We start from the raw sequence: 26,737 nt of genomic DNA, 5'->3' as shown, positions 1-26,737 counted from the left end.
GGAAAAAAGAAAACCTCTCTGTATGTTGAAGGAGAAGAGGGTTTGTGGTTGGTCCTGGGAGCTTTCTGGGCCCTGTTGGTGTGTTTAATTTTGCACTGGCTCCTATACTCGGTGGCCAGCCCATTTCATCATCTGTCTGAATGCGCTTTCTGGATGTTTCTGCCTCTCTTGAAGGGGGATTGGTTGCACGTAAGGGGAAATGCCATGTCATTGATGGAGATAGAATGTTCGTAAGGAAAGAACCAGATGAACCCTGTACCACGGAGGGGAACCTGGCGACAGTGAGAAAGCCTTCCGTTGGTACATGATTATCAGTGCCCTCACTGTCCTGAAGAAGTTGAGGGACCGCTGGCATGGTTTTTGCCAGGTGCTCTTCCTCTCAACGTTTCTTATCTTCATTTTGAGTCTGACCCTTGGGTGAAGCAATTGCTTGATTGCTCTACTCTGGTATTCCCTATCAACTCTCCCATTAGCCCCCTATATTAGCCTAGAGGACACATAGCTACCTGGATGTGGTATGAAGACAGGGTTCTAGGAACACTGGGGATAGCATTTTTAAGTAGAAGTACTTTACCTTCCCAGGTGGCTCAGTGGTAAAGAATCTGCCTGCCAATTCAGGAGACTTGGGTTCAGTCCTTGGGTGGGGAAGATTCTCTGGAGGAGAAAATGGCACCTGACTCCAGTATTCTTGCCTGGAGAATCCCACGGACAGAGGAGCCAGGCAGGCTACCGTCCGTAGGGTCACAAAGAGTCAGGCAAGACTGAGTGACTGAGCGTACATTCATACATTAGCCTGTAGACCTGGGATTTCTAATGGAAATATCGTGCCCATGAGATATAATTTAGTGATGTTTCCCTTTCTCCCTCCTGCACTGTTTGTGAGTATCTCTTCACTGCCACACACATGAATGGAGCTTGGGCACTTGGCATTTTCCTGAAGAGATACCAGACTCTGGTACCTGGGGATGGTAGTACTGGTTAGCAGAAGTGCTGGTATTATATGAGGAGCACTCTGTATAGCCTTATTTGCCTTACCTTATTAATATACTGGGGGGTAAAAAGAGACCCTTAATTTAGACCTTCTTGGCTGGATTCAAGGCCTCAGAAATCTGTACACTTGTACTTAATTTCTAAGGAAAGAACTAAGATATACGTATATACGTGCATTCATAGATATGTATATATATGTCATACATACATATGTAGGTGTATATACATACACACATATAAATACATGTAGCCCCTGACACATGATGTGATCATAGTCATATGAGTCTGTAGTAGCTTCAGTGGGGATGTAGCCGATGAATGTCTTATCTGTCATCTGTCCCTTTCTGACTGTTCCTGACTTAGATTCTGAGAGTTAGAAAAAACTCAGCATCTCCAATAAAATTTTGCAGCTCAAGTGCAAGAATTATATCTCCTGAAGGTGCTTAAATATTAAATATCTCCTCTGGTGTGAGCTTTGGAGGGTGGAGGTGGCATCTCTGGAATAGTCATTCATAAAAGGTTCATTGAGCCCCAGGTCGAGCACAGCTTTGTGGAGGTGTAAACATGAGAAGCTCATAGCTCTGTTCTCAAGGAGATTTCTGAGGAAGAGCTGAGAGAGTGAGTATCCTGAGTAACTTGAGGTAGGAAGTTGTAATGGGGCTCTGCAGAGTTAGAGTAGCGCCTTGCCTAGAGGTTATGATGAAGACTCTCTGGATCTTCTGATCTGACTAGATAGGACTGAGATGGTGGCTTCGGGAATTGTTGCTGAAAGAAACAGCTTTTAAGTCAGAAAGTCCTTCATTTTCTTTATTTTTTGGAGGTGTATACCCTCCGAGGTGGCACAGTGGTAAAGAATCTGCCTGCCAATGTAAGAAACGGAAGAGATGTGGGTTCTCTGCCTGGGTTGGGATGATCCCCTGGAGTAGGAAATGACAGCCCACTCTAGTGGGAAATTACATGAACAGAGAAGCGTGGCAGACTACAATACTTGGGGTTGCAAAGAGTCGGACATGCCTGAGCACACAGAGATGATATAAACTCTTCATTTGTCACGGTCATTGTAGGGTGGGAGTTGAGAGCTTGGGCTCAGTTAGATCTCTGTCTGAAATAGGGTTCTGCTTTTGCTATTAGCTAGTGGAGCTCCTGAGCCTGTTTTTTTCATCTGTAAGGTGAGGCCATTACTACAACTTCAGAGAGTCATGTGAGAATTAAATGAAATAGTGCTTGAAAGTGCTCAGCAGAGCCGGGTGTGTAGGAAGAGTAAATATTAGCTGGTTTTATTTTTTGTAACTTCTGTTCACTGTTATAGTTCCGTTGCCTGGCATTCAAAATCTGTTCCTGCTTCTGTATGGAAAATTTTCAAATATTTAAGTGTACCTTCTCTGTTTTCTTTTCAGTCTAAAGGTTTCCTTTTAAGTGATGGCTTCCAAATATTTGTGTGTTATATGTATAATGTAGTGGTTCTTAGGCAGGAGCACTTTTGCTCCCCGGGGATATTTGGCAGTGTTTGGAGACATTTTTGGTTGTCACAACTGAGAGGCTGCTCCTGGCACCTAGTGGGTGGAGCCCAGGGGTGCTCCTAAACATCATACAGTGCACTGGACAGCTCCCCACACAAAGAACTATTCTGTGCAAAATGTCAGTGCTGCTGTTGGAAAACCCTGCTCTACCAGACTTAATTGGGCTTTCCAGGTGGCTCAGTGGTAAACAATCCGCCTGCCAGTGCAGGATATGTGGGTTCAATCCCTGGGTGAGGAAGATCTGAAGAAAGGAATGGCAACCCACTCGAGTGTTCTTGCCTGGGAAATTCCATGGACAGAGAAGTTTGGCAGGCTACAGTTTGTGGGGTCCCAGAAGAATAAGACACACTTAGTGACTAAACAACAGCAACAACTGAATTTAATTGTTAAGCTTTTTCTTTTCTTCATATCCGTAATGACTGCGAATAGCAGCATGAGGTACCAAGAAAACTGCAAACAGATTCAGAAGGGGATGAGACACAGGTCAAATTGTGATTTCAGCTGGATTTGTTAATCTCTTAAATAGAATATTTGTCTCCTCTGAACGAGGAATTGTAAACAATGAGAAGAATTTGAATCCCAAAGAAAGAAGATCCTGGAATAGTTTTTATTAATTATGCAGCAACAATGTGTAATATTTACTTCACTTTTGAGGAACATGAACGATTATATTGCCTCATTAGATTCTTCCCATCAGTGAGGAGGAAATAAATATTCTTCTGTTGCTGTTTTACTAAAGCTAAAAAAGGCAAAACATGGTTAAGTAAGATAGCTGGTGAAGTTAACTATCCAGTCAGTAACAGAGCCAGAAGCAGACGGCAGCCAGCTCCAGTCGGCAAGGCCTATTTTCCCAACCGACTGCTTGGTGGACTTGAGTGTTCCTCGGATTATAAAGCAGCTGTCCAAAGTGCTTCAGTTTCTGGATTTCACAAGGGCTGTATCCTGCAGGGTTCAGCTGATTAACATTTTCTGGGTAAAGGTGAGGTCCATATGGAAAGAATTCACAAGAATGATGATTTTTTTAAAAAGTGGGAATACAGAAATGATGGACTTGGGTAAGAGCCCTGATTTAGCACTTAGGACATGGGATTGCTGCTACCCATGTCCCTGAGTAGGTCACATGTTTAGGCTTTGCTGTGAAACTGGAGAGAGGAGTTATTTGGTCCTCAGGGAGTGCTGCACGTGGCTTAACCAGATGAGTTTCTGAAAAAGGAGGGGTAAGTGAAATTTTAATGAAAAGAATCCTTTAAAATGTGCTGAGGAAACATGCCACATGGAGGTCCTTAAAGGTAAAATGTCTTTTGGCAAACTGATACATTGTTTGGGGGATAAATCTGGGTGTTCATGAATTGGATTTTGTAAAAGGATGTGTGGGGTTTCCTTTCCATACCAGGCAGTTGTCCAGTTCCCAGTGGACGTTCACTGCTGCTGCTGCTGAGTCGCTTCAGTCGTGTCCGACTCTGTGTGACCCCATAGATGGCAGCCCACCAGGCTCCCCTGTCTCTGGGATTCTCCAGGCAAGAACACTGGAGCGGGTTGCCATTTCCTTCTCCAATGCATGAAAGTGAAAAGTGAAAGTGAGGTCACTCAGTCGTGTCCGATCTTCGAGACCCCATGGACTGCAGCCCACCAGGCTCTTCCATCCATGGGACTTTCCAGGCAAGAGTATTGGAGTGGGTTGCCATTGCCTTCTCCGGGACATTCACTGGGTGTGCTACAAATTTAACTCAACTGTGAACTACCTCGGTGGTGATAGCATCAAATCCCACAGGTTAAGGACTTAATCTCAAATCTCAGTCACAAGCCCAGACCATTTATACTTCGTAGTAACCAGTTATAATTCGGGGGTTCCCAAACTCCCTCCTGAGGTCTAATAATTTGCTAAAATTATGTCTCATGAAGCTCAGGGAAATATTTATTTGCATTTGCCAGTTTATAATAAAGGATATAAAAGATAAAGATGAGTAGTCAGATGAAGAGATACATAGAGTAGGTCCAGAAGAGTCCTGAAGTAGGGGCTTCCATCCCTGTGGAACAATGGGGGTTTGTTATTCTCCCAGAATGTGGATTGTTTTGTTTTGTTTTAAACTAACCTGAAGTTTTCTCCTTGTTCAAGAATTTTTACCAGGGCTTGATCTCCGGGCCCACCTCCACACCACACCACCCCCCGTAGAAGTCAGTAGGATTGAAAGTTCTAACTGTCTAATCTTTTGATTTTTCTGGTGACCAGCCCCATCCTGAGGCTGTCTAGGGGCTCTACCTTAAGTCACCTCAGCAGCATAAACTCAGGTGTGCTCAAAAGGGACTCTGTATGAATAGCTTTTAAAGTAGACCCCTGTCACTCTGGAACTTCCAAGGTGTTTTTTTTTTTTTTTAGGAGCTCTGTGCTGGGAACAAAGACTAACTATACTTCTTATTATACCACAGGATGTACCTATACTTTATTTCAGTATGGTCTGGGACTCAAAGTTGTTGATAGGTAACTGGAATCGGGGGAGGCCTAGCCACTATACTAATGATAAGCATAGATTTCATATTCCTACCAGTAGTGAAGGAATGATTTAGTTTCTTTACATTCTTGCCAGCATTTGGTGTTGTCACTATTTTTAACTGTAGCCATTCTGATTAATGTATAGTGCTGTCTTGTAGTTTAATTTGCACATTCCTAATAGCTAATTCGAAGAGTTGACTCATTGGAAAAGACTGATGCTGGGAGGGATTGGGGGCAGGAGGAGAAGGGGACGACAGAGGATGAGATGGCTGGATGGCATCACCGACTTGATGCACTCGATGCACCAACTCGATGCACATGAGTTTGGGTGAGGTCTGGGAGCTGGTGATGGAAAGAGGGGCCTGGCGTGCGGCGATTTACGGGGTTGCAAAGAGTCGGATACGACTGAGCGACTGAACTGAACTGAGCTGAATGGCTAATGATACTGAACATTTCATGTCTTTTGCCATTTTCTAGTAGGATTTTTTTTTCCTGTTAAGTTTTGAGAGTTCTTTACATATTCTAGTCCTTTGTCAAATATGTGGTTTCCTAGTTCCTAGTATTTTATCTCACTCTACAGCTTGCCTTTTTATACTGTAACATGGTCTTTTGCAGAGGGAAAGTTTTAATGAAATAGAATTTATCAAATTTTTCTTTTACTGCGTATACCTTTGGTGAAAAGTTTAAGAACTGTTTGCCTAGCCCTAGACCTGAAGATTTTCTTTTTTTTTCTATATGTTTTATAGTTTTACAGTTTATATTTAAGTTAATTTTTGTATGAGGTTTAAAACTTAGGTCAGTGTTCATTTTTTTACTTATGAATGTCCAACTGCTCTAGCACCATTTGTACAAGTGGCTATCTTCCATTTAATCCCTTTTTAACAAATCACTTTGTTAAAAAAAAAATTGGGCACATTTATGTGGGTCTCTTTCTGGGTTCTCTGTTCTGTTCCACTGACCTTTATGTCTGTCCCTTTGTCAGTACCACACTCTCATCATATTTGTTGTTCAGTCCCTCAGTCGTGTCTGACTCCTTGTGACCCCATGGACGGCAGCACACCAGGCTCCCCTGTCCTTCACTATCTCCTGAAGTTTGCTCAGATTCATGTTCACTGAGTCTGTGATGCCATCCAATCATCTCATCCTCTGTTGCTTCCTTCTTCTGCCCTCAGTCTTTTCCAGCATCAGGGTCTTTTGCAGTGAGTTGGCTCTTTGCATCAGGTGGCCAAAGTAGTGGAGCTTCAGTTTCAGCGTCAGTCCTTCCAGTGAATATTCAGGGTTGATTTCATTTAAAATTGACTGGTTTGATTTCCTTGGAGTCCAAGGGACTCTCAAGAGTCTTCACTAGCACCATAATTTGAAAGCATCCATTCTTCTGAGCTCATTCTTCTTTATGGTCAAACTCTCACATCCATACATGACTACTGGAAAAACCATAGCTTTGACTATACAGACCTCTGCAGCAAGGTAATGTCTCTGCATTTTAATTCACTGTCTAGGTTTGACATAGTTTTTCTTCCAGGGAACAAGTGTCTTTTATTTTCATGGCTGCGGTCACCATCCACAATGATTTTGGATCCCAAGAAAATAAAATCTGTCACCATTTCCACTTCCCCCTGGTCTGTTTGCCATGAAGTGATGGGACTGGATGCCATGATCTTTGTTTTTTGAATGTTGAGTATTAAGTGAGCTTTTTTTACACTCCTCTTTTACATTTGTCAAGAGGCTCTTTAGTTCCTCTTCGCTTTTGGCCATTAAGGTGCTGTCAACTTCCTATCTGAGGTTATAGATATTTCTCCTGAAAATCTTGATTTTAGCTTGTGATTCATCCAGCTCTGCATTTCACATGATATACTCTGTATTTAAGTTAAATAAGCAGGGTGACAATGTACAGCCTTGATGTATTCCTTTCCTAATTTGGAACCAGTCTGTTCCATGTCCAGTTCTAACTGTTGCATCTTAACCTGCCTACAGAATTCTCAGGAGGCAAGTCTGGTATGCCCGTCTTTTAAGAGTTTTCCACAGTTTGTTGTGATCCACACAGTCAAAGCCTTTGGCGTCGTTAATAGAGCAAAAGTAAATGTTTTTCTGGCATTGTTATGTATATAATATTTGGGTGGGCTGGTCCATTCAACTCTAGTCTTAATTTTCATGAGTATTTTAGCTATTCTAGTTCTTTGCCTTTTCATATAAAGTTTAGAATAATATTCTCTTTATAAAAAATCATATCAGGATTTTGAAAAGAACTGTGTTAAACCTATATGATAGTTTAGGGAGAGTTATCATCTTTACTATATTGAGTCTCCTAATCCTTAAACATAATGTATCTTTCCATTTATTAGATCTTTGTTTTCTTTCATCAACATTCTGTAGTTTTTAGCATTTAAGTCCTGTACATGATTTGTTGATTTACACCTAAATGTCTCACTTTTTTGAGCAGTTGTAAATAATATCTGATTTTAAATTTTGGCCTCTATGTGTTCAGTTCAGTTTAGTTCAGTCGCTCAGTCGTGTCCGACTGTTTGCAACCCCATGAATTGCAGCACACCAGGCCTCCCTGTCCATCACCAACTCCCGGAGTTCACTCAGACTTACGTCCATCGAGTCAGTGACGCCATCCAGCCATCTCATCCTCTGTCATCCCCTTCTCCTCCTGCCCACAATCCCTCCCAGCATCAGGGTCTTTTCCAATGAGTCAGCTCTTCACATGAGGTGGCCAAAGTACTGGAGCTTCAGCGTCAGCATCATTCCCTCCAAAGAAATCCCAGGGCTGATCTCCTTCAGAATGGACTGGTTGGATCTCCTTGCAGTCCAAGGGACTCTCAAGAGTCTTCTCAAACACCACAGTTCAAAATGCATCAATTCTTCGGTGCTCAGCTTTCTTCACAGTCCAACTCTCACATCCGTACATGACCACAGGAAAAACAATAGCCTTGACTAGTCGGACCTTTGTTGGCAAAGTAATGTCTCTGCTTGTCAATATGCTATCTAGGTTGGTCATAACTTTTCTTCCAAGGAGTAAGTGTCTTTTAGTTTCATGACTGCAGTCACCATCTGCAGTGATTTTGGAGACCCCAAAAATAAAGTCTGACACTGTTTCCACTGTTTCTCCATCTATTTGCCATGAAGTGATGGGACCAGATGCCATGATCTTCGTTTCCTGAATGTTGAGCTTTAAGCCAAGTTTTTCACTCTCCTCTTTCACTTTCATCAAGAGGCATTTTAGTTCCTCTTCACTTTCTGCCATGAGGGTGATGTCATCTGCATATCTGAGGTTATTGATATTTCTCCCAGCAATCTTGATTCCAGCTTGTGACTCTTCCAGCCCAGCGTTTCTCATGATGTACTCTGCATAGAAGTTGAATAAGCAGGGTGACAATATACAGCCTTGACGTACTCCTTTTCCTATTTGGAACCAGTCTGTTGTTCCATGTCCAGTTCTAACTGTTGCTTCCTGACCTGCATATAGGTTTCTCAAGAGACGGGTCAGGTGGTCTGGTATCCCCATCTCATTCAGAATTTTCCACAGTTTATTGTGATCCACACAGTCAAAGGCTTTGGCATAGTCAATAAAGCAGAAATAGATGTTTTTCTTGAACTCTCTTGCTTTTTCGATGATCCAGCGGATGTTGGCAATTTGATTTCTGGTTCCTCTGCCTTTTCTAAAACCAGTTTGAACATCTGGAAGTTCACGGTTCATGTGTTGCTGAAGCCTGGCTTGGAGAATTTTGAGCATTACTTTACTAGCGTGTTAGATGAGTGCAATTGTGCGGTAGTTTGAGCATTCTTTGGCATTGCCTTTCTTTGGCATTGTAATGAAAACTGGCCTTTTGCAGTCCTGTGGCTACTGCTGAGTTTTCCAAATTTGCTGTGTGCTGTGTTCCAAATTCTATGTGTTCATCAATAGTATATAAAATACAATGTTTTTTTTTCATGTTTGTTTTGTGTCCTGCAACCTTGGGCTTTCCTTGTGGCTAAGCTGGTGAAGAATCTGCCTGCAATGCAGGAGGCCTGGGTTTGATCTCTGGGTTGAGAAGATCCCCTGGAGAAAGGAAAGACTACCCACTCCAGTATTCTGGCCTGGAGAATTCCATGGACTGTATAGTCCATGGGGTTGCAAAGTATCAGACACTACTGAATAACTCAGTTCCTAGCCCTGCAACCTTGATGAATTCATTTATAAGTTCTAAATGTGTAGTGGTTTTTCTTTTTTTGGTAGATTCTTTGGGATTTTTTTATGTGGACAGTCATGTCATCTGTAACTTGGAACAGTTTTATTTCTTCTTTTCTGAAATTTATACCTTTTGTTACTCCCTTATTGCACTGAGTAGGACTTCTAGCACTATGTTAAATAAGAGTAATGAGACCAAACTTCGTTACCTTGTTCCCTGTCTTAGGGATAAAGCACCCAGTGTTTTGCCACAAAGTATAATGTTAGTTCTATATTTTTTTTAGATTTTTTAAAATCAAGTTGAGAAAGTTCTCTTCTATTTTTCTAAGATTTGTATGTGTGTATGAATGAGTGTTGTATTTTATCAAATGCACTTTTTGTACCAATGATGTGATCATGTGATTTCTCTTGTTTAGTCTGTTAATATGGTTTATTTCATTGAATGATTTTCAAATATTGAAGCATCCTTGCATTACGGGAATAAACCCTACTGGTCATGATGTGTAATTCTTTTTTATATTACTGGATTTTATTTTCTAATATTTTGTTACAGATTTTTTCATATATATTCATAAATGATACTCATTTGTGGACTTCCCTGATGGCTCAGATGGTAAAGAATCTGCCTGCAATTCAGGAGACCCAGGTTCGATCCCTGGGTCAGGAAGGTCCCCTGGAGAAGAAAATGGCAACCCACTCCAGTATTCTTGTCTTGAGAATTCCATGGACAGAGGAACCTGGTGGGCTACAGTCCGTGTAGTTTCCTATATTTGTACTCTTAGTCTGATTTTGATATTTTAAATAAGAATATACTAGTTTAAAATAAATTGGAAACGGTTTCCTCTTTGTTTTCTAGAAGAGATTGTGTAGAATTGATTTTAGTTCTTTAAACGTTTGGTAGAATTATCCAATGAAACCATAAAGGCCTAGAGATTTCTTTTGGGGGAGTTTTAAAGAATATATTTTCAATTTCCTGAATGGTTATAGGGCCATTTAAATTACCCATTTCATATGATGAGTTGTGGTAGTTTGTGTTTTTTGGAGAAATGGTCCATTTCGTCTAAATTGTTTTATATATGTAGAGTTCATAGTTCTTTCTTATTGTGCTTTTGATGCCTGGAGGTTCTGCATTGATATTCCCTGTTTCCTGATAAACTATAGATTTGTGTCTTTTTTTTTTTTTTTTCCTGTGGTACTAGAGATTTGGGGTTATTTTCTTAAAGAACCAGCTGTTTGACTGATTTTTTTCCCCCCATTTTTCTTGTTTTCAATTTCATCTGCCTCTACTATTTTTATGATTTCCTTCATTTGCTTTGGATTTATTTTGTTCTTTTTCTAAATTGAGGTGAGACAGATTATTGGAAACCTTTTCTCTTTTGTAATATAGGCATTTATTACAATAAACTTCCCTCTCAACACAGCTTTAGTTTAGTCCCATGAATTTTCAATGTGTCATATTTTAATTTTCATTTAGTTCAATATGTTTTTTCTTGCCTTTAAGACTTCTTTGATCCATGGATTATTTACAAGTGTGTTGTTTAACTTCCAAGTATTGAGTATTTTCCCGTTATCATTTTGTTATTGATATAAGTTGGATTCCATTGTGTTTAGGGAACATGCTCTGTATATTTCAGTTACTTTAAATTTCTTGAGGTTTCTTAAAGGCCCAAGATACCATGATCTTTCAGTGTGCACTTGGAAAGCATGTATATTCTGTTCTGTGAGTTGGGTGACACGTAGATGTTGATTAGATCCTATTGGTTGGTGGAATTGCTGAGTTCTTTCTTCTGTCAGTTAGAACAGTTCTAGCTTCATATATTTTGCAGCTTTGTTGTTTGGTGCATGTAGGTTTTCTCTGCCTTCTTGGTGGATTGACCCTTTTAGTATTATGCAGTTTTGTCCTATTCTGCTTTGAGTAATTTTCTAAGGTGGAGGAAATATTTCAGTGCATTAGGGTTAGAGAGGGGTCAGTTCTGTTCAGTTGCTCAGTGTGTGAGAGAAGGGTCACCTCCTCTCAATCTGTTTGAAGAAAAAGACTAACACTGAAGAGGTTGGATACAAATAGAATACTTGAAGGTGCTAAAAACAGCATAAATCTGAAAAATAAGCTGTATTTTGTTGATTTCATTTCTTCAAAGGTTTTTATATAAGCAAGATAAAATATCTAGGAAAATTTGAAGGTAGGAGGCAAAAAAAGTAATCTTCAGTGTTGGTTGTTTTAAATAGAGCACCACAGTTCAAAAGCATCAGTTCTTCGGTGCTCTTTATAGTCCAACTCTCACAACCATACGTGACTATTGGAAAAACCATAGCTTTGACTAAATGGACCTTTGTTGGCAAAGTAATGTCTCAGCTTTTTAATATGCTATCTAGTTTGGTCATAGCTTTTCTTCCAGGGAGCGAGCGTCTTTTACTTTGATGGCTGCAGTCACCATCTGCAGTGATTTTGGAGCCCCCCAAAATAAAATCTGTCACTGTTTCCATTGTTTCCCCATCTATCTGCCATCAAGTGAGGGGGCCAGATGCCATGATCTTTGTTTTTGAATGTTGAGTTTTAAGCCAACTTTTTCAGTCTTCTCTTTCACTTTCATCAAGAGGCTCTTTAGTTCTTCTTTGCTTCCTGCCAAAAGGGTGGTGTCATCTGCATATCTGACGTTATTGATATTTCTCCCAGCAATCTTGATTCCAGCTGGTGCTTCATCCAGCCTGGCATTTCACATGATGTACTCTGCATATAAGTTAAAAAAGCAGGGTGACAATATACAGCCTTGCCGTACTCCTTTTCTGATTTTGAACCAGTCTGTTGTTCCATGTCCAGTTCTAACTGTTGCTTCTTGACCTGCATACAGATTTCTCAGGAGGCAGGTCAGGTGGTCTGGTATTCCCATCTTTTTCAGAATTTTCCAAAGTTTATTGTGATCCACACAGTCAAAGGCTTTGGCATAGTCAATAAAGCAGAAATAGATGTTTTTCTGAAACTCTCTTGCTTTTTCGATGATCCAGCGGATGTTGGCAATTTGATTTCTGGTTCCTCTGCCTTTTCTAAAACCAGCTTGAACATCTGGAAGTTCACAGTTCATGTACTGTTGAAGCCTGGCTTGGAGAATTTTGAGCATTACTTTATTAGCATGTGAGATGAGTGCAATTGTGCAGTAGTTTGAGCATTTTTTGGCATTGCCTTTCTTTGAGATTGGAATGAAAACTGACCTTTTCCAGTCCTGTGACCACTGCTGAGTTTTCCAAATTTGCTGGCATATTGAGTGCAGCACTTTCACAGCATCATCTTTTAGTATTTGAAATAGTTCAACTGGAATTCCATCACCTCCCCTAGCTTTGTTCGTAGTGATGCTTCTGAAGGCCCACTTGACTTCACATTCCAGGATGTCTGGCTCTAGGTGAGTGATCACATCATCATGATTATCTGGGTCATGAAGATCTTTTTTTTTTGTATAGTTCTTCTGTGTATTCTTACCACCTCTTCTTAATATCGTCTGCTTCTGTTAGGTCCCTACCATTTCTATCCTTTATTGAGCCCATCTAGTATGAAAAGTTCCCTTGGTATCTCTAATTTTCTTGAAGAGATCTCTAGGCTTTCCCATTCTATTGTTTTCCTCTTTTTCTTTGCACTGATCACTTAGGAAAGTTTTCTATCTCTCCTTGCTATTCTTTAGAACTCTGCATTCAGATAGATATATCTTTCCTTTCCTCCTTTTGCCTTTTGCTTCCCTTCTTTTCTCAGCTATTTGGAAGGCCTCCTCAGATAACCATTTTGCCTTTTTGCATTTCTTCTTGGGGATGGTTTTGATCACTGCCTCCTGCACAATGTCATGAACCTCTGTCCATAGTTTTTCAGGCACTCTATCAGATTTAATCCCTTGAATCTATTTGTCACTTCCACTGTATAATTGTAAGGGATATGATTTATGTCATACCTGAATGGTCTAGTGGTTTTCCCTACGTTCTTCAATTTAAGTCTGAATTTTGCGATAAGGAGTTCATGATCCGAGCCACAGTCAGTTCCTCGACTTGTTTTTGCTGCATGTATAGAGAGCAAAGAATATAACCAATCTGATTTCAGTATTGACTATCTGGTGATGTCAATGAGTAGAGTTGTCTCTTGTGTTGTTGGAAGAAGAACATTAAGAGACATATCAATTTTATAAAAATATATGGGAGTCTACCAAAGAAAAATTTACCAATCTAAACACTTTGGTAATTAAGAAGAAAAACAGCAGAACAATGAACTGAGATATTTAGAAATGGAACAAATTTACAAGCCAAAAACTAAATGAAAATATTTTAAAGGAAGAGATAAACAAAATGGAAAATAGCAAAAGACGTCAAGTTAATTCATTAAAAAAAATACAAGACAAATCAATAGACTCATTCATTTGTAAAAGGAAAGAAAGTATGAGTTAATAAAATAAAAAATGTAATTAATGTAAAAGATCAAGAACATTGTGATAGACTATTCTCTATTATTTACTGATACATTTGGAATTAACATAGTTATGTAAAAACATAACAAATCAAAATACATAAAATGAAATTTTTAAAGACACCCAAAGATAAAACCAAAACAAAAGTAATACAAAAATTCACCAAGTAATAAATAGAAAAGAGCACTGAAGTTGCTAGAAAATTTCCCGCCAATATTCAAAGAAAAATAATTATTATTTTACATTCCAAAGAACAAAAAAGAATGTATGGAGATGACTTTAGTTGTAGGGTACTTAAGAGCACCACACACACAAAAATTAAATTACAAAATAACCTCATTTAATGAGGCCAAATGAAAAACCCTAAATAAATCTTTAAAAAATAGATCATAACAAACTTTTAAACTATCCACTATTATTAGGAAGGGTACATCCCAAGAATTGGCTACAGATAAATCACATGGAAAAGTATAACATAATTAAATGTAAGATTAAACACAAAAATGAGAAAAAAAAATCACATAACCAACTTAATTGCTACTGAAAAGACACCTGACAAAATTGAACATCCATCTTTCAGTAAACTGTTTCAAAAACCATGAAGAATGCATTTATCAAATGTAATAGTTTCCACATGAAAACAGTTCAAGGAGAACATCTTCATGACCTTGGTGAAGGCAAAGATTTCCGTAAAAGGCCACAGAAAGATTTATAAGTTGGGTTCTCACACACTAGCAAAGTAATGCTCAAAATTCTCCAAGCCAGGCTTCAACAGTACATGAACTGTGAACTTCCAGATGTTCAAGCTGGTTTTAGAAAAGGCAGAGGAACCAGAAATCAAATTGCCAACATCCGCTGGATCATCGAAAAAGCAAGAGAGTTTCAGAAAAACATCTATTTCTGCTTTATTGACTATGCCAAAGCCTTTGACTGTGTGGATCACAACTAACTGTGGAAAATTCTGAAAGAGATGGGAATACCAGACCACTTGACCTGCCTCCTGAGAAATCTGTATGCAGGTCAAGAAGCAACAGTTAGAACTGGACATGGAACAACAGACTGGTTCAAAATCAGAAAAGGAGTACGGCAAGGCTGTATATTGTCACCCTGCTTTTTTAACTTATATGCAGAGTACGTCATGCAAAATGCCAGGCTGGATGAAGCACAAGCTGGAATCAAGATTGCTGGGAGAAATATCAATAATGTCAGATATGCAGATGACACCACCCTTTTGGCAGGAAGCGAAGAGGAACTAAAGAGCCTCTTGATGAAAGTGAAAGAGAAGACTGAAAAAGTTGGCTTAAAACTCAACATTCAAAAACAAAGATCATGGCATCTGGCCCCCTCACTTGATGGCAGATAGATGGGGAAACAATGGAAACAGTGACAGATTTTATTTTGGGGGGCTCCAGAATCATTGCAGATGGTGACTGTGGCCATGAAATTACAAGATGCTTACTCCATGGAAGAAAAGTTATGACCAACCTAGACAGCTTATTAAAAAGCTGAGACATTACTTTGCCAACAAAGGTCCATCTAGTCAAAGCTATGGTTTTTCCAGTAGTCATGTATGAGTGTAAGAGTTGCACTATATAGAAAGCTGAGCACCGAAGAATTGGTGCTTTTGAACTGTGGTGTTGGAGAAGACTCTTGAGAGTCCCTTGGACTGCAAGGATATCCAACCAGTCCATCCTGAAGGAAATCAGTCCTGAATATTCATTGGAAGGACTGATGCTGAAGCTGAAACTCCAATATTTTGGCCACCTGACGCGAAGACCTGATTCATTTGAAAAGACCCTGCTGCTGGGAAAGATTGAAGTCAGGAGGAGAAGGGGATGACAGCGGATGAGATGGTTGAATGTCATCACCAACTTGATGGACATGAGTTTGAGCAAGCTCTGGGAGTTCATGATGGACAGCGAAGCCTGGCGTGTTGCAGTCCATGGAACTGCGAAGAGTCAGATGTGACTGAGCCACTGAACTGAACTGACTTTATTTATAATTTAGGAAAGATGGGATGTATTTAAGTTCAAATAACTTATTATTTGTCACATTCTGCATAATTATATAAAATATGTAAATGCTTTATATATATTATTTCCAAGTGAGTGAACATCCTTTAATTTATGCTGAGACTTGGGTATGTATTTGTAATTTCTACCTTTTTTGGATTAAATGTTGAAAATAGTAACTCCTAATTTCATGTGTTAATAGTTTGCTGTCTTTTCTTTTAGTTCTGTCTCTGACGGAATTGTAATCACATTGTACATATTAGTTAAAATTTGTTTTATTCAAAATAGCGTGAACATTTTCTTTTGTAATTAAGCAGTTATTTAAAAAATGATGGCTGCATTGTATTATAAAGACCTTTCATAGGCTAATTAATGAGAGCAGTGTTTATTGGTTGTTTAAATTGTGTTACAGTACCTTTATTTGTATTTTTTCAATTTAATTTTTATGTGTTTTTTAAAAAATGTGTACACGTGACATGAAATTCAAAACAAACAAAGTGGTTTACAGAGTCTGTCTCTGTTTCTTTCCCAATCTTCCTTCCGTGTGAAGCAACCAGTGTTGTTGGTTTGTTGTGTTTCTTTTCAGGGCTCTTTTTTTTCTATAAATAAGCAAATAGATTCTGTTTCCTTTCTCAGAAAAAGGCCATTTGCATCTTACTTTTTCCCCAGTCAATATACTATGGAGATGATTCATATCAGTGTATGAAAAATCACACTAATTTGATAGCTGCAGAGTGTTCTGGTATATAAATGTGTCATAATTTATTTGGAGAAGGCAGTGGCACCCCACTCCAGTACTCTTGCCTGGAAAATCCCATGGACGGAGGAGCCTGGTAGGCTGCAGTCCATGGGGTCGCTGAGGGTCAGACAGGACTGAGCGACTTCACTTTCACTTTCACTTTCCATGTACCTAGTGGTAGCCAGTCTCCTGACCATTGTGGCATTCATGTTGATTCTCCTTAGAGCTGTGTAACCTAATTATGTATTCTTAAACCATCTAGTAAAATTGTGCTTTTGGGGGGAACTTCCTCCCTAATGCTAGATACCTGAAATTCTCTACTCCTAGGAGCAGTCTTGAAGAAGGGAGGTGGCAGGGAATCCTACACATCTTGTTTTAATCAAGTTTGAGGCTTCAGTCTGACTATTATTAGACGAACTTGAGATCTTTTTCGTACCAGGTGATGGAGCTGTATCTTCACTGTTACTAGGATTCAGGAACTAGCTCTGCGTTGGTTCTTTGAGGTACTGCTTCTAAAGCACCTGTTTACTGTGACCCAGGGATGGTTTTGTCTGGAGGTCTTCTTAAGTGCTCATTTTCTTCCTACTTGTGTTCCTCTGCTGGACATTTTAAACTGTGTTCATGCTCAAGAGCCCCTGTGGATTGCAAAAAAAACTCTACTTTCAAAGTAATTTTTTGTTTTCTTTTCTTTACTAATTTATAAAAGCTATGGAGTTTATAATCTTGGACTTTATTCATAAATGCTTGTTTGTCTTACCCATTTAGGCAGCCTGAAAGCTTGAGCAGGTCAAGTTTTCTTTCTTTGTGCAGAATACTTTGCATTTTCTATAAACATAGGTAAACAGTGGCATGACATTAATACATCCTGCCTACATTAAAAACATACAATATTCTATATAAAAGGCCATAGAAATAATATGTAGTTCAATTTTGTAGCTGACTTAACCTTTGAACTTTTGTGGTGCTACTTCTGTGTAACCCAATACATATACAAGTATATATTGAACTGAGACTAAAATTTCATGAATAACACCTTTACTGTGTAACTGATAGTGTTTTTTCTGTTCTAATTTCATTAAAGATAAATGTTGACTGGGGACTCATTAAGTCATCTGCAGGACCTTCAGTAAATCAATTGAAAGGTATTTTCTAGAGGAGGAGGTTAGCTTTGAGAGATTAAACTGAGTGAGGCAAACCCAGCCCTGGTTTGGTTTGGAGCATGGACTCTAGAGAAGGGCAGACTTGGGTTCAAGTCTTCCCTCTGCCAGTTGGGCCTTAGCCTTCTGTAAAACTGGAAGCATTTCCTGCTTAGTGGTTATGAGGATTATATAAGGTAAGCATTAACACACAGCTGCTGTTATTAGCCATTATGCCTTATTTCAGGACTTAAGGGAGCTTCTCTGACTTCTAGCCTAGTGCTCTTTGTACAGATTGCAGAATCTGCTGTGACAGGAGTTATGGGACAGCGTTAAGTAACAACAGGTGGATGGGAATTGCTTCGTTGATCTGCTCACCCTTTGGGATCAGTTTAGGTTACTGTTAAGGTCTATGCTCTCAAACTGTGCTAGTTTATTAGAGGAGTAGGAACTGCCTGACGAAGAAGGCAATGGCAGCCCACTGTGGTACTCTTGCCTGGAAAATCCCATGGACAGGAGCCTGGTAGGCTGCAGTCCATGGGGTTGCTAGAGTCAGACACAGAGCGACTTCACTTTCACTTTTCACTTTCACGCATTGGAGAAGGAAATGGCAACTCCGGTGTTCTTGCCTGGAGAATCCCAGGGACGGTGGAGCCTGGTGGGCTGCCGTCTGTGGGATCTCACAGGGTCGGACACGACTGAAGCAACTTAGCAGCAGCAAGAATTGCCTGATGGAGAAGGAAATGGCAACCCACTCCAGTATTCTTGCCTGGAGAATCCCAGAGACAGAGGAGCCTGGTGGGCTACCGTCTGTGGGGTCGCACAGAGTTGGACACGACTGAAGCGACTTAGCATGCATGTATGCATGCATTGGAGAAGGAAATGGCAACCCACTCCAGTATTCTTGCCTGGAGAATCCCAGGGACAGAGGAGCCTGGTAGGCTGCCGTCTGTGGGGTCGCACAGAGTCGGACATGACTGACATGATTTAGCAGCAGCAGCAGGAACTGCCTGAAAGCATCAGGCAGTCACCATGCCTTCAGTACAGAAAACTTGGTCTTCCTGTTTCCATTCATGGGAGGGATATTGAAGCTAAAGCTCTGTGTATGTGTGTATGTGAAAGAAAGAAAAAGTGAAGTAACTCAGTCATGTCCGACTCTTTGTGACCCCATGGACTGTAGCCCACCAGGCTCCTCCGTCTATTGGATTTTCCAGGCAAGAATACTGCAGTGGGTTGTATGTATATAATATCAATTCAGGAGAACAGAGAACATATACTTCTGATTCTTCTCTCTATCTTTTCATATTTCACATTTACAATCTACCCCCTCATGTTTTAGAGAATAACCAGCTTTTGTATTTTTTAAATTAATTTTTTTTATTGAAGGATAATTGCTTTACAGAATTTTGTTTTCTGCCAAACTCAACAGCTTTGATAACAATTTATTCATAAAAGTAACTGAAGCAAATTTAAACATTAAAATTTAAACAAGAAAAATTCATATAAAATGCTACTGTAAAGAGAAACCTATTTATTAACATTTGGTGTTTTTTTTCTTCTAACCTTTTTCATGCATTAAAAAAGTGACAATAATACTATATATTCAGGCACCTTGTAATAAAATTAAAAACTGAACTGATTAAAAAGTTCTAGATCAATAAGATGATAGAGGAGGGGAGAAGGGGCACTTTGTTGAATGAGAGAGGCAGTGACCTTTTACTGTCTCTGAGATTGAAGGGTATTCTGCAGCAAGTAAGAGTTTGACTTTAAAACTCTTTCCTGCTTTCTGTTCTTTCTCTCATTTGGCACACACTCCTGAGATCAGAACAAATGGGTGTTATGCTGCTGAAATTAATATCCCATTAGATTGCTGGTAGAGTTCCTATTTTTTGGTGGAATACAAAAACTGAGTTGTGTTTAATAGTTCTACTAAACATGCATATGGGCTTCCCAGGTGTCTCAGTGGTAAAGAATCTGCCTGCCAGGGCAGGAGATGCAAGGGACACGAGTTCGATTCCTGGGTTGGAAAGGTCCCCTGGAGAAGGAAATGAAAACTCACTCTAGTACTCTTGCCTGGGATATCCCATGGACAAAGGAGCCTAGTGGGCCAAGTCCATAGGGTTGCAAAAGAGTTGGATACTACTTAGCGACTGAACAACAGCAACAGCAAGACATACCAGTGCTAGTCAGTGCTTCTCAGTTGCTTCAGATTCCTTAGCCAGTGTGCTCACCCAGGTCCTGTGAAGAACCCAGTGTGATGCAGGGAGTAACCTACCCTGCACTGCAGTACTTGGATGGGATGTGCTGTCTGGAAATGATGACTTAATTGGAGGCCAATCAGTTTTCTTTCCTCCCCACAGATTTTGAAGCCAGCTTCATAAGACTGTTGGACAAAGTAACTAATGGTTCTCGAATTGAAATAAACCAAACAGGTAAGCTCCTTTTCTTCCCATTCCTGAAAGCACTTACATGTACTACTTAAATATTCTTCTGTTACTCACTCTTTTTGATGGTATAAATATTGTATTTGAATGGAAAGACCCAGTTTCCTGTCTGTGATATGATTGTCTGAAGATAATATGTGAAATTGCCAATTTAAGGGACATATACTTGACTTAAGGAAGTGAGAACAGTGAAAATTTTGGGTAAACAGACAAGCACCTCCTCTCTTTTAAACAATAGAAGTGTTTTATACCTAACTTTATGTACAGCTTTTCAATGTCCATGTAGCTTATGTTGTCACAATAAAGTCTTACAACAAACTCTGAGGTAGCTGTATGTGATGAATTTTAATTTTTTTTATTTTGTCTTTTAAAATGTTTATACAAGTATGTGCAAAAAATGTGAAAATCCCTTCACCTGTTTCCCCTTCCATTCACTCTCCCAGGGGCAGCCATGGGGACTTTGTCCTGGTCTCCTTTGTATGTATTTGCTTCCATGGGCATTTTTGTATCTCAAACCATCAACAGGATCAGGCTGTTCATACTGTTCTGCAGCCAGCTGTTTTTTATTAGCACAGATGTCTTGGAATTTGCTTGCCAGGCACATGCAGGTCCATCTCAGTTGTTCAGTGACGTTACATTGTATTCTGTTGTATGGATACATAGTAACTTATTTGACTGTTCCCTGCTGATAAGCATTTAGGTTGTTTCTAGCTTTTTGTCTAGTTTTTTTTTCTTCTTTTTTTTTTTTTGCTATTACAAACTGTTAGCTACATTGTATAGATGATCATGGCAAACATGCTTTGATTGTGTCCATGAGCTATGTGCCTTTGCACATGTATTCAACAGAGGAAACAAAACTGAACTTTTCTGTGTGTTGGCACTGTTAAGGGAGAAGACAAGCTTGGCTTTATAAGTGGCCGTGGGACTTGATCTGTAGCTGCATTCAGCCATACCTCACAAAGAACAGGTTTCAGAAGTAAAACATCAGATGCCCTTTGCAAGCTATGATTCCTTTAGTCTTCCTTGACTCCTTTACTTTGAAATTGCAGGGGATGTTTTCAGTGATTTTTATTGGTGATTCAGAGGATAAGAAATTCTGTTGTTTTGGGGTCATATCTACAGCTTAGTTGAGAAATAAGATATTTATATGATCCTGCTTCCTTCCACCTCTTGTGTCTACCCACCCGCCCCAGCCCCCTCAGCCTTCATTTTGATGATCTGGTTAGTTTCTTATTTTGTCAATTTGCCGGCATAGACAGATTTTAGTGCAGTTTCGTGGTTATAGAGTCTTTGGGAGTTGGGGGCTTTTGGACCTAAAAGATTGTTTTGTGTCATAAATAGTACTTAGAATAACTAAAGTAGAATTTTCTAACTTTGATTAGAATATGATTCTGATTGTGATTATTGTGATTTTGATTTTTTAATATGGTGAAACCTGTATTTCTTGTGTCAAACTCCCAAGCACTACTTTCCTTTTGGTGACTGAACATAGTTCCTTCCTCTAATGTTAGATTTCTTTATTGGTAAATTGTGCCTGGAGAACTTGGCCAGGGATTATTAGTATCAAAATATATTGTGTTCATTTCTTCATATTCCCTGAATCATCTAGCATATTTTATTTGGTTTTTCCTCTAATATGTAAACCTAGTAAGAAACTTTTTGGATGATATGCATATTTGAAAGAATAAAGAAAGATAAAGTGTTTCCACTAAAGCAGTTCAATAATTTTAGACATTTCCATTGGTTACTATTAAATTAAAAGTTACTGTTAATGGAAGTGAGTGCCATAAGTACTTGCCCTCTCTAGGTACCTAGTTTGGTGACTGTGGTATTGGGAAATCTGATTTCCTGGGCCTGGAAGAAGCTGATTGCTGGCACGATGATTTCAGAACATCATTTGTAAACCCCAACCTTGGCACAATCTGAGAGCATGCTCTTGGGAGACTAGGGTGCCTGTTAGGATATAGCTCCTCTGTGCCCTGCCGTGACTCTGGCAATTAAAATGGCTTAGGGAGGGGTTTAATTTATTACTGTTTATTAAATTACACTCACAGTTTATTATTGTTACAAGGACTTGACAGTAATGAGTCAGCTTTTGGAGTGAAGTATGTGGGCTCTCAGGAATGGCATTTTGAACTCTTGGATGCCCTTGCCAGACTTTCCCCTTGGGACTGACTGTTTCATTGCCTTTGTGACACTTTTTTTTTTCCTTCTGCTGACTTTCTTTCCTCTGTTGTAAGGAACGACCTTATATTATCAGCCTGGCCTCTTGTATGGTGGGTCCGTGGAGCATGACTGCAGCGTTCTTCGCGGCATTGGGTATTATCTGGAAAGCCTGCTCTGCCTGGCTCCATTTATGAAGCACCCGCTGAGAATAGTTCTGCGAGGAGTGACCAATGACCAGGTTGACCCTTCGGTGAGTAGCGAGGCCACACCACACTGTGATTTTTGTCTCCTGTCACACCTAACTTCTGAGAAACTAGTTCCTGATAAAACACAGTTTATTGTTGAGTGTATTTGTTTTGTTATTTACCTTGAAGTTTAGAGATTAATCACTCCAGAAGGCAGATGAGCCAAGACTCATAATCATCAGATTCAGTGATGATTGTTAATCTTCTTCAAGGTGCCTTTCATTGTTATGTCTAGGAACCTTCCGAACAGATGCTTGCAATCTCATCATGTTTGACATGAAATATGGCTCTGTTGATTGAAGTGTGTGAGAGTGGAGTTTTCATAAGGTCATGTGATGGTTGAGGCTGAAAGGCAGCAGATCAAAATTTTAGGCAGAGAATAATATCTTCTTGGCGTGCTGCAGCATAATCTTGACTTAGGCTTCAACTGTACACTTCAGGACTTTCTTCTGAGAAGAGCTTGCAGATTTAGAGAAAGGGCATAAGGCCAAGGAAGGTACAGACGAGCTTTGCCAGGGCACGAGCATCAGCAAGCTTCTTATGAAGCATGCTGCATTTGTGGGGAGGATAGTTTAATGTACAACCAAAATATTCATTGTGGCTACCACAGCTGTCTTAATGCCAGTCTGGGATGGGTTTTATTGTGTGTGTGTGAGAGAGAGAGACAGACAGGTTGGGGAGAGGGAGACTGATGGATTGGAGCAGGTCTGCCTTAGAGCTTTCATAGTGAGGCAACGATCCCTACCTTTGGATGCTCTGTTGTCCAGAGAAGGTATCTTCAAGCTGAGGGCCATGATGTGAAGTTCTAACCGAGGATGCTTGTCTTAACCTCGGCAGACATTAGAACAAGACCGCTGAAGGGGTGGCTTCGGAGGCAGACGTGTGTGGCATCCGTAACCAGGGAAGACCAGTTAGGTGGTGCAGTGAGCCCCAAAGCAGAGACTGCTGGTATTCACCGTGATGCTGATGAGCTTATAAACATGATTAGTATGTTCTTGGGCAATAAAAGGTTTATTCCTGAATTCTTAGGATTTGGGTACATAAATTCTTCCCAGGATCCAAAGTAGAGTGCAAGATCTGATATTCTTAACTGTATATGAATGCTGCGTAAACTGTTTAGAATTTCAAAGTAATTTCAAGTGGTTGCTTATTTCTTGCATTTTTCCGGAAGATTCTAGGAAATGGGTTCTTCAGTTAAAAGTAAGAGAGGAGACCTCTACTATTTCAGATTGGAAGGGGGAGGGGGGAAGTGCCTTGACTCTTGCAAAAAGTCCCTGAAGCAGACAGGTGATGTTGGCACCATGTATCCCAGTTTTGTACTCTCTTTCTATAATTGCCAGTGATCTTAAAAGCTTTTATCTACGACAGTACTAAAAATTTATATATTTACATATTAGCAATGACAAAGATTAATTGACAGATTCCCTAGAAATAGTATTTTATTCTTTCTAGCAGCATATTAAAAGGCTTTCTTGTAGTTTTCACATGCTACAGGACTAAAATGACCTTGGTTAGTACCTGGCTCCAGTCCAGGATAAAGTAAATACACCTAATCCTGGATAAAGAGTAACTTCTTCAGCCTGTGGCTTCTTCGTTTTGAACTTTCTCTTTAATGTGTAGTTTCTCCATCAATTTATGTCCACACCTACTGTCTGCACACAGGGATGAATACGATGAGTTCTGCCCATAGGGAATGTGGTTTCATGGGGTGAACAGCTGTGAACACAGCCAGGGAGACCACAAGGTTGGATACCTCTGGGCTCTGGCAGACGTACAAGCCAAGTGCTGAGGGCTGGGGAGGGCTTTCAAGAGGAAGGGAAGCCCCAGAGTCAGTCATGGTTTTAGGAAGATAACTGTAGAGCTGAGAGAAGGGTGAATTGCCAAGGTGTCAACCAGTATGAACTTGATGCAGAGGGAAGTGGAAGGGTAGACAGATATGAAGGGCAGTGTGCAGGGAGGGGCTTCATAACTCGATAACTAATTGGAGATGGGATAGGAGGAAGGGGTCACAGGTAACTCCATGATTTCTGTCATGGATGACTTGAAAGGATAGTGATCAGAAAGAGTTTGACACAGGGAAGAGGAAAACTGTGATGGGGTGATAGTTGATGTGTCAGATTTTGGTTCTGTTCTCTGGGATATTGATGGGATATCCATGGGGGATGTCCAATTGGGAATTACTGTTTGGAGCCTCAGATCATCAGGATCTTACCTACTGATATTTCACTCTGTAGGAGAATGAGGTTGACTAGTACTGAGGTTTATCACTGGTGGCTTTTTGGCTCAGTAAGTCTGACAGGTGTTTTTCTCTTGGCCTGCATAGTGTGCGGGTGGTGTTGGTGTTGGTGTGTGTATCTGAATTGGTTGTTTTTGTTTGAAACCCCAGAGTTTTTCATTGCAATAGGTCGGCGTGGCTGTTTCTCAAGCCATCAGAGCTGAGTAGCACCTGCCCTCTTGGGAAGAGGCATGAGAGTTCCATTTGGACACAGGTCTTAACTGACTTCATCATTGATTTAACATCCCTTTCTGGCCTCAGTGGGCCAGTATAGTTTTGGCCTATGGTTCCAGGGATTGAGAATAGATGAAGAAGAGGAGTAAGTGTGTAAGGAGTGAGTTGGGGAAGAGGAGCTGGAGACAGTGACTGTGGAAATAGAAGGATTTGGAGAAGCCAAGGAGGAGCTGAGTTCTGAAAAGCTGGGGATGATCCAAGAGTCATTCCTTGCAGGAGTTGAGTTGGGGTTGGGTAGGGAGATGCAGCAGTGAGAATTTTTGTTGAGCTTTAAGAGAACAGTATCATTAGGTTGCAAGATCACACACAGGTTCAGAATGAGTAAGAAATAGAGCCATAGAAGGTTGGGAGATTCTTCCAGAACGCTAGATAGGATGTCTCCTTAAGAGCTGAGGTTGGGGATTTTTAAGTGAGAGAAACTTGCACTTGTTTGTAGGCTGTAATGGAGAAAGAAAAAGTTAAAATGAGAAGGGTAGAAGGGCTTAATAAGGCCACCTACAGATATCCAGAGGATAGAAAGAGCAGTGATGGGATGAGCCTTGTAAAGGGGTAGGGACATTTTGGAGACAAAAAGGAAGGAAATGGGGGGAAATTTTGAGAAGAAAAATTCTAGGAGGTCTCCTTTGAGTCTCAGTGATTTGATACTAGTGCCCCCCGTTGATGTTTACTGGTACCAGCAGTTGGCCAGATGGTGAGTGCAGAGTCCACCCTCTTTCAGGGCTATCCTAGCAGGGGAAAGAAGTAGAGTGAAGTCTGCTGTGTCCTGGCCACTTGTTTAGGTGGACCTCTGTCAATATCCGTATTTATTTGATTCATGAGGGCTGGGTAGATGTTCTTATCACTGTTTCAGACAAGGGAACTGAAGGGAACAGGTTTCTTCCCTTTTTCTGTTTGTTGTGGTGGGTGCTAAGTTGCTTCAGCCATGTTTGACTCTCTGAGACCCTGTGGATTGTAGCCTGCCAGGCTCCTCTGTCCATGGGATTCTCCGGGAAAGAATACTGGAGAATACTCGATTGCCATTTCCTTCTCCATGGGATCTTCTTGACCCATAGATTGAATCTGAGTCTCTTATGTTTCCTGCATTGGCAGACAAGTTCTTTACCACTAGGGCCACCTGGGAAGCTATGGGTCTGATCATATTTCTACCTGTTGACTGATTGGACTGTAAGGGTGATGCCTTTGCCCTGAGGTTCCACTTGGGTCAGAGTTTTGCCTTTCCTCTCTGACTGCAGAGTAACAGATAGGTTTCCTTGAAGCAGAATCCACAGACAACCCCCACTTTGCTAGATCCAGTGTGTAGAGCCTGAGGAGGTTATGGAATTTTCTAGTCGGCCCCTCTTTCTACAGCAGGCAGCCAAAGCCCTGAGGAGAGAGTGTCCGGGCCTCAGAGGCTGTAAGAGGCAGAGTGGGGCTCCAGCCCACAGCTGCCTTTCCAGCCCTTGTCCCACCACAGCAAGGAGCCTGCCCTTCGTGTCAGATGGAGAGTGACCCAGGAGACAGGACCACACCTGGAGTTGTATTTGGGCTCCTGACTGGCCCTCAGTCAATTTGACTTCCTCCTATTTGACTCCAGGTGTGGGTGGGATGAACCAGCAGGGGTGTTCTATTCTCTTGCCTTTCTCTTCCCTGGGAGAGCCAGAGGCCACCTAGCTCCAGGAGTCGTGCTCATGGAGTAACCGGCATCCTTACAGCCCCCACCTTTTCCAGAATCTGGCTTGGTCTTCTCCTCAGCTGCCCTTCGTACTAGCCTTGATTGAATTCTTCTTGGTTTCAGCAATTCCAAATGCCTATTTTAAGTTTCTGAGTTGTGTGTAGCTTTAGTATTTAATTGAAATTAGCTAATCTTTAATGGATTTTCCCAGTAACTGCTTCTGC

The 26,737-nt window shown here is 40.6% G+C and overlaps 1 protein-coding gene across 2 annotated transcripts in view; it reads left to right on the top strand.

The window, feature by feature from the left end:
* The window catches only part of LOC120860231 (RNA 3'-terminal phosphate cyclase-like protein), a 63,700-nt gene that overhangs the window by 1,175 nt on the left and 35,788 nt on the right, over nt 1-26,737 (top strand). For both annotated transcript variants that reach the window (XM_040236015.1, XM_040236016.1), the window contains exons 2-3: nt 19,859-19,930; nt 22,183-22,358. In XM_040236015.1, coding sequence (XP_040091949.1) covers nt 19,859-19,930; nt 22,183-22,358 — 248 coding nt within the window. The remainder of the gene's footprint in view (nt 1-19,858; nt 19,931-22,182; nt 22,359-26,737) is intronic.

The sequence above is a fragment of the Oryx dammah genome, unplaced genomic scaffold (assembly GCF_014754425.2).
Source record: "Oryx dammah isolate SB20612 unplaced genomic scaffold, SCBI_Odam_1.1 HiC_scaffold_11050, whole genome shotgun sequence".
Lineage (NCBI taxonomy): Eukaryota > Metazoa > Chordata > Mammalia > Artiodactyla > Bovidae > Oryx > Oryx dammah.
The sequence above is the reverse complement of the archived record's forward strand: the minus strand, read 5'-3'. Positions and strand labels throughout refer to the sequence as shown.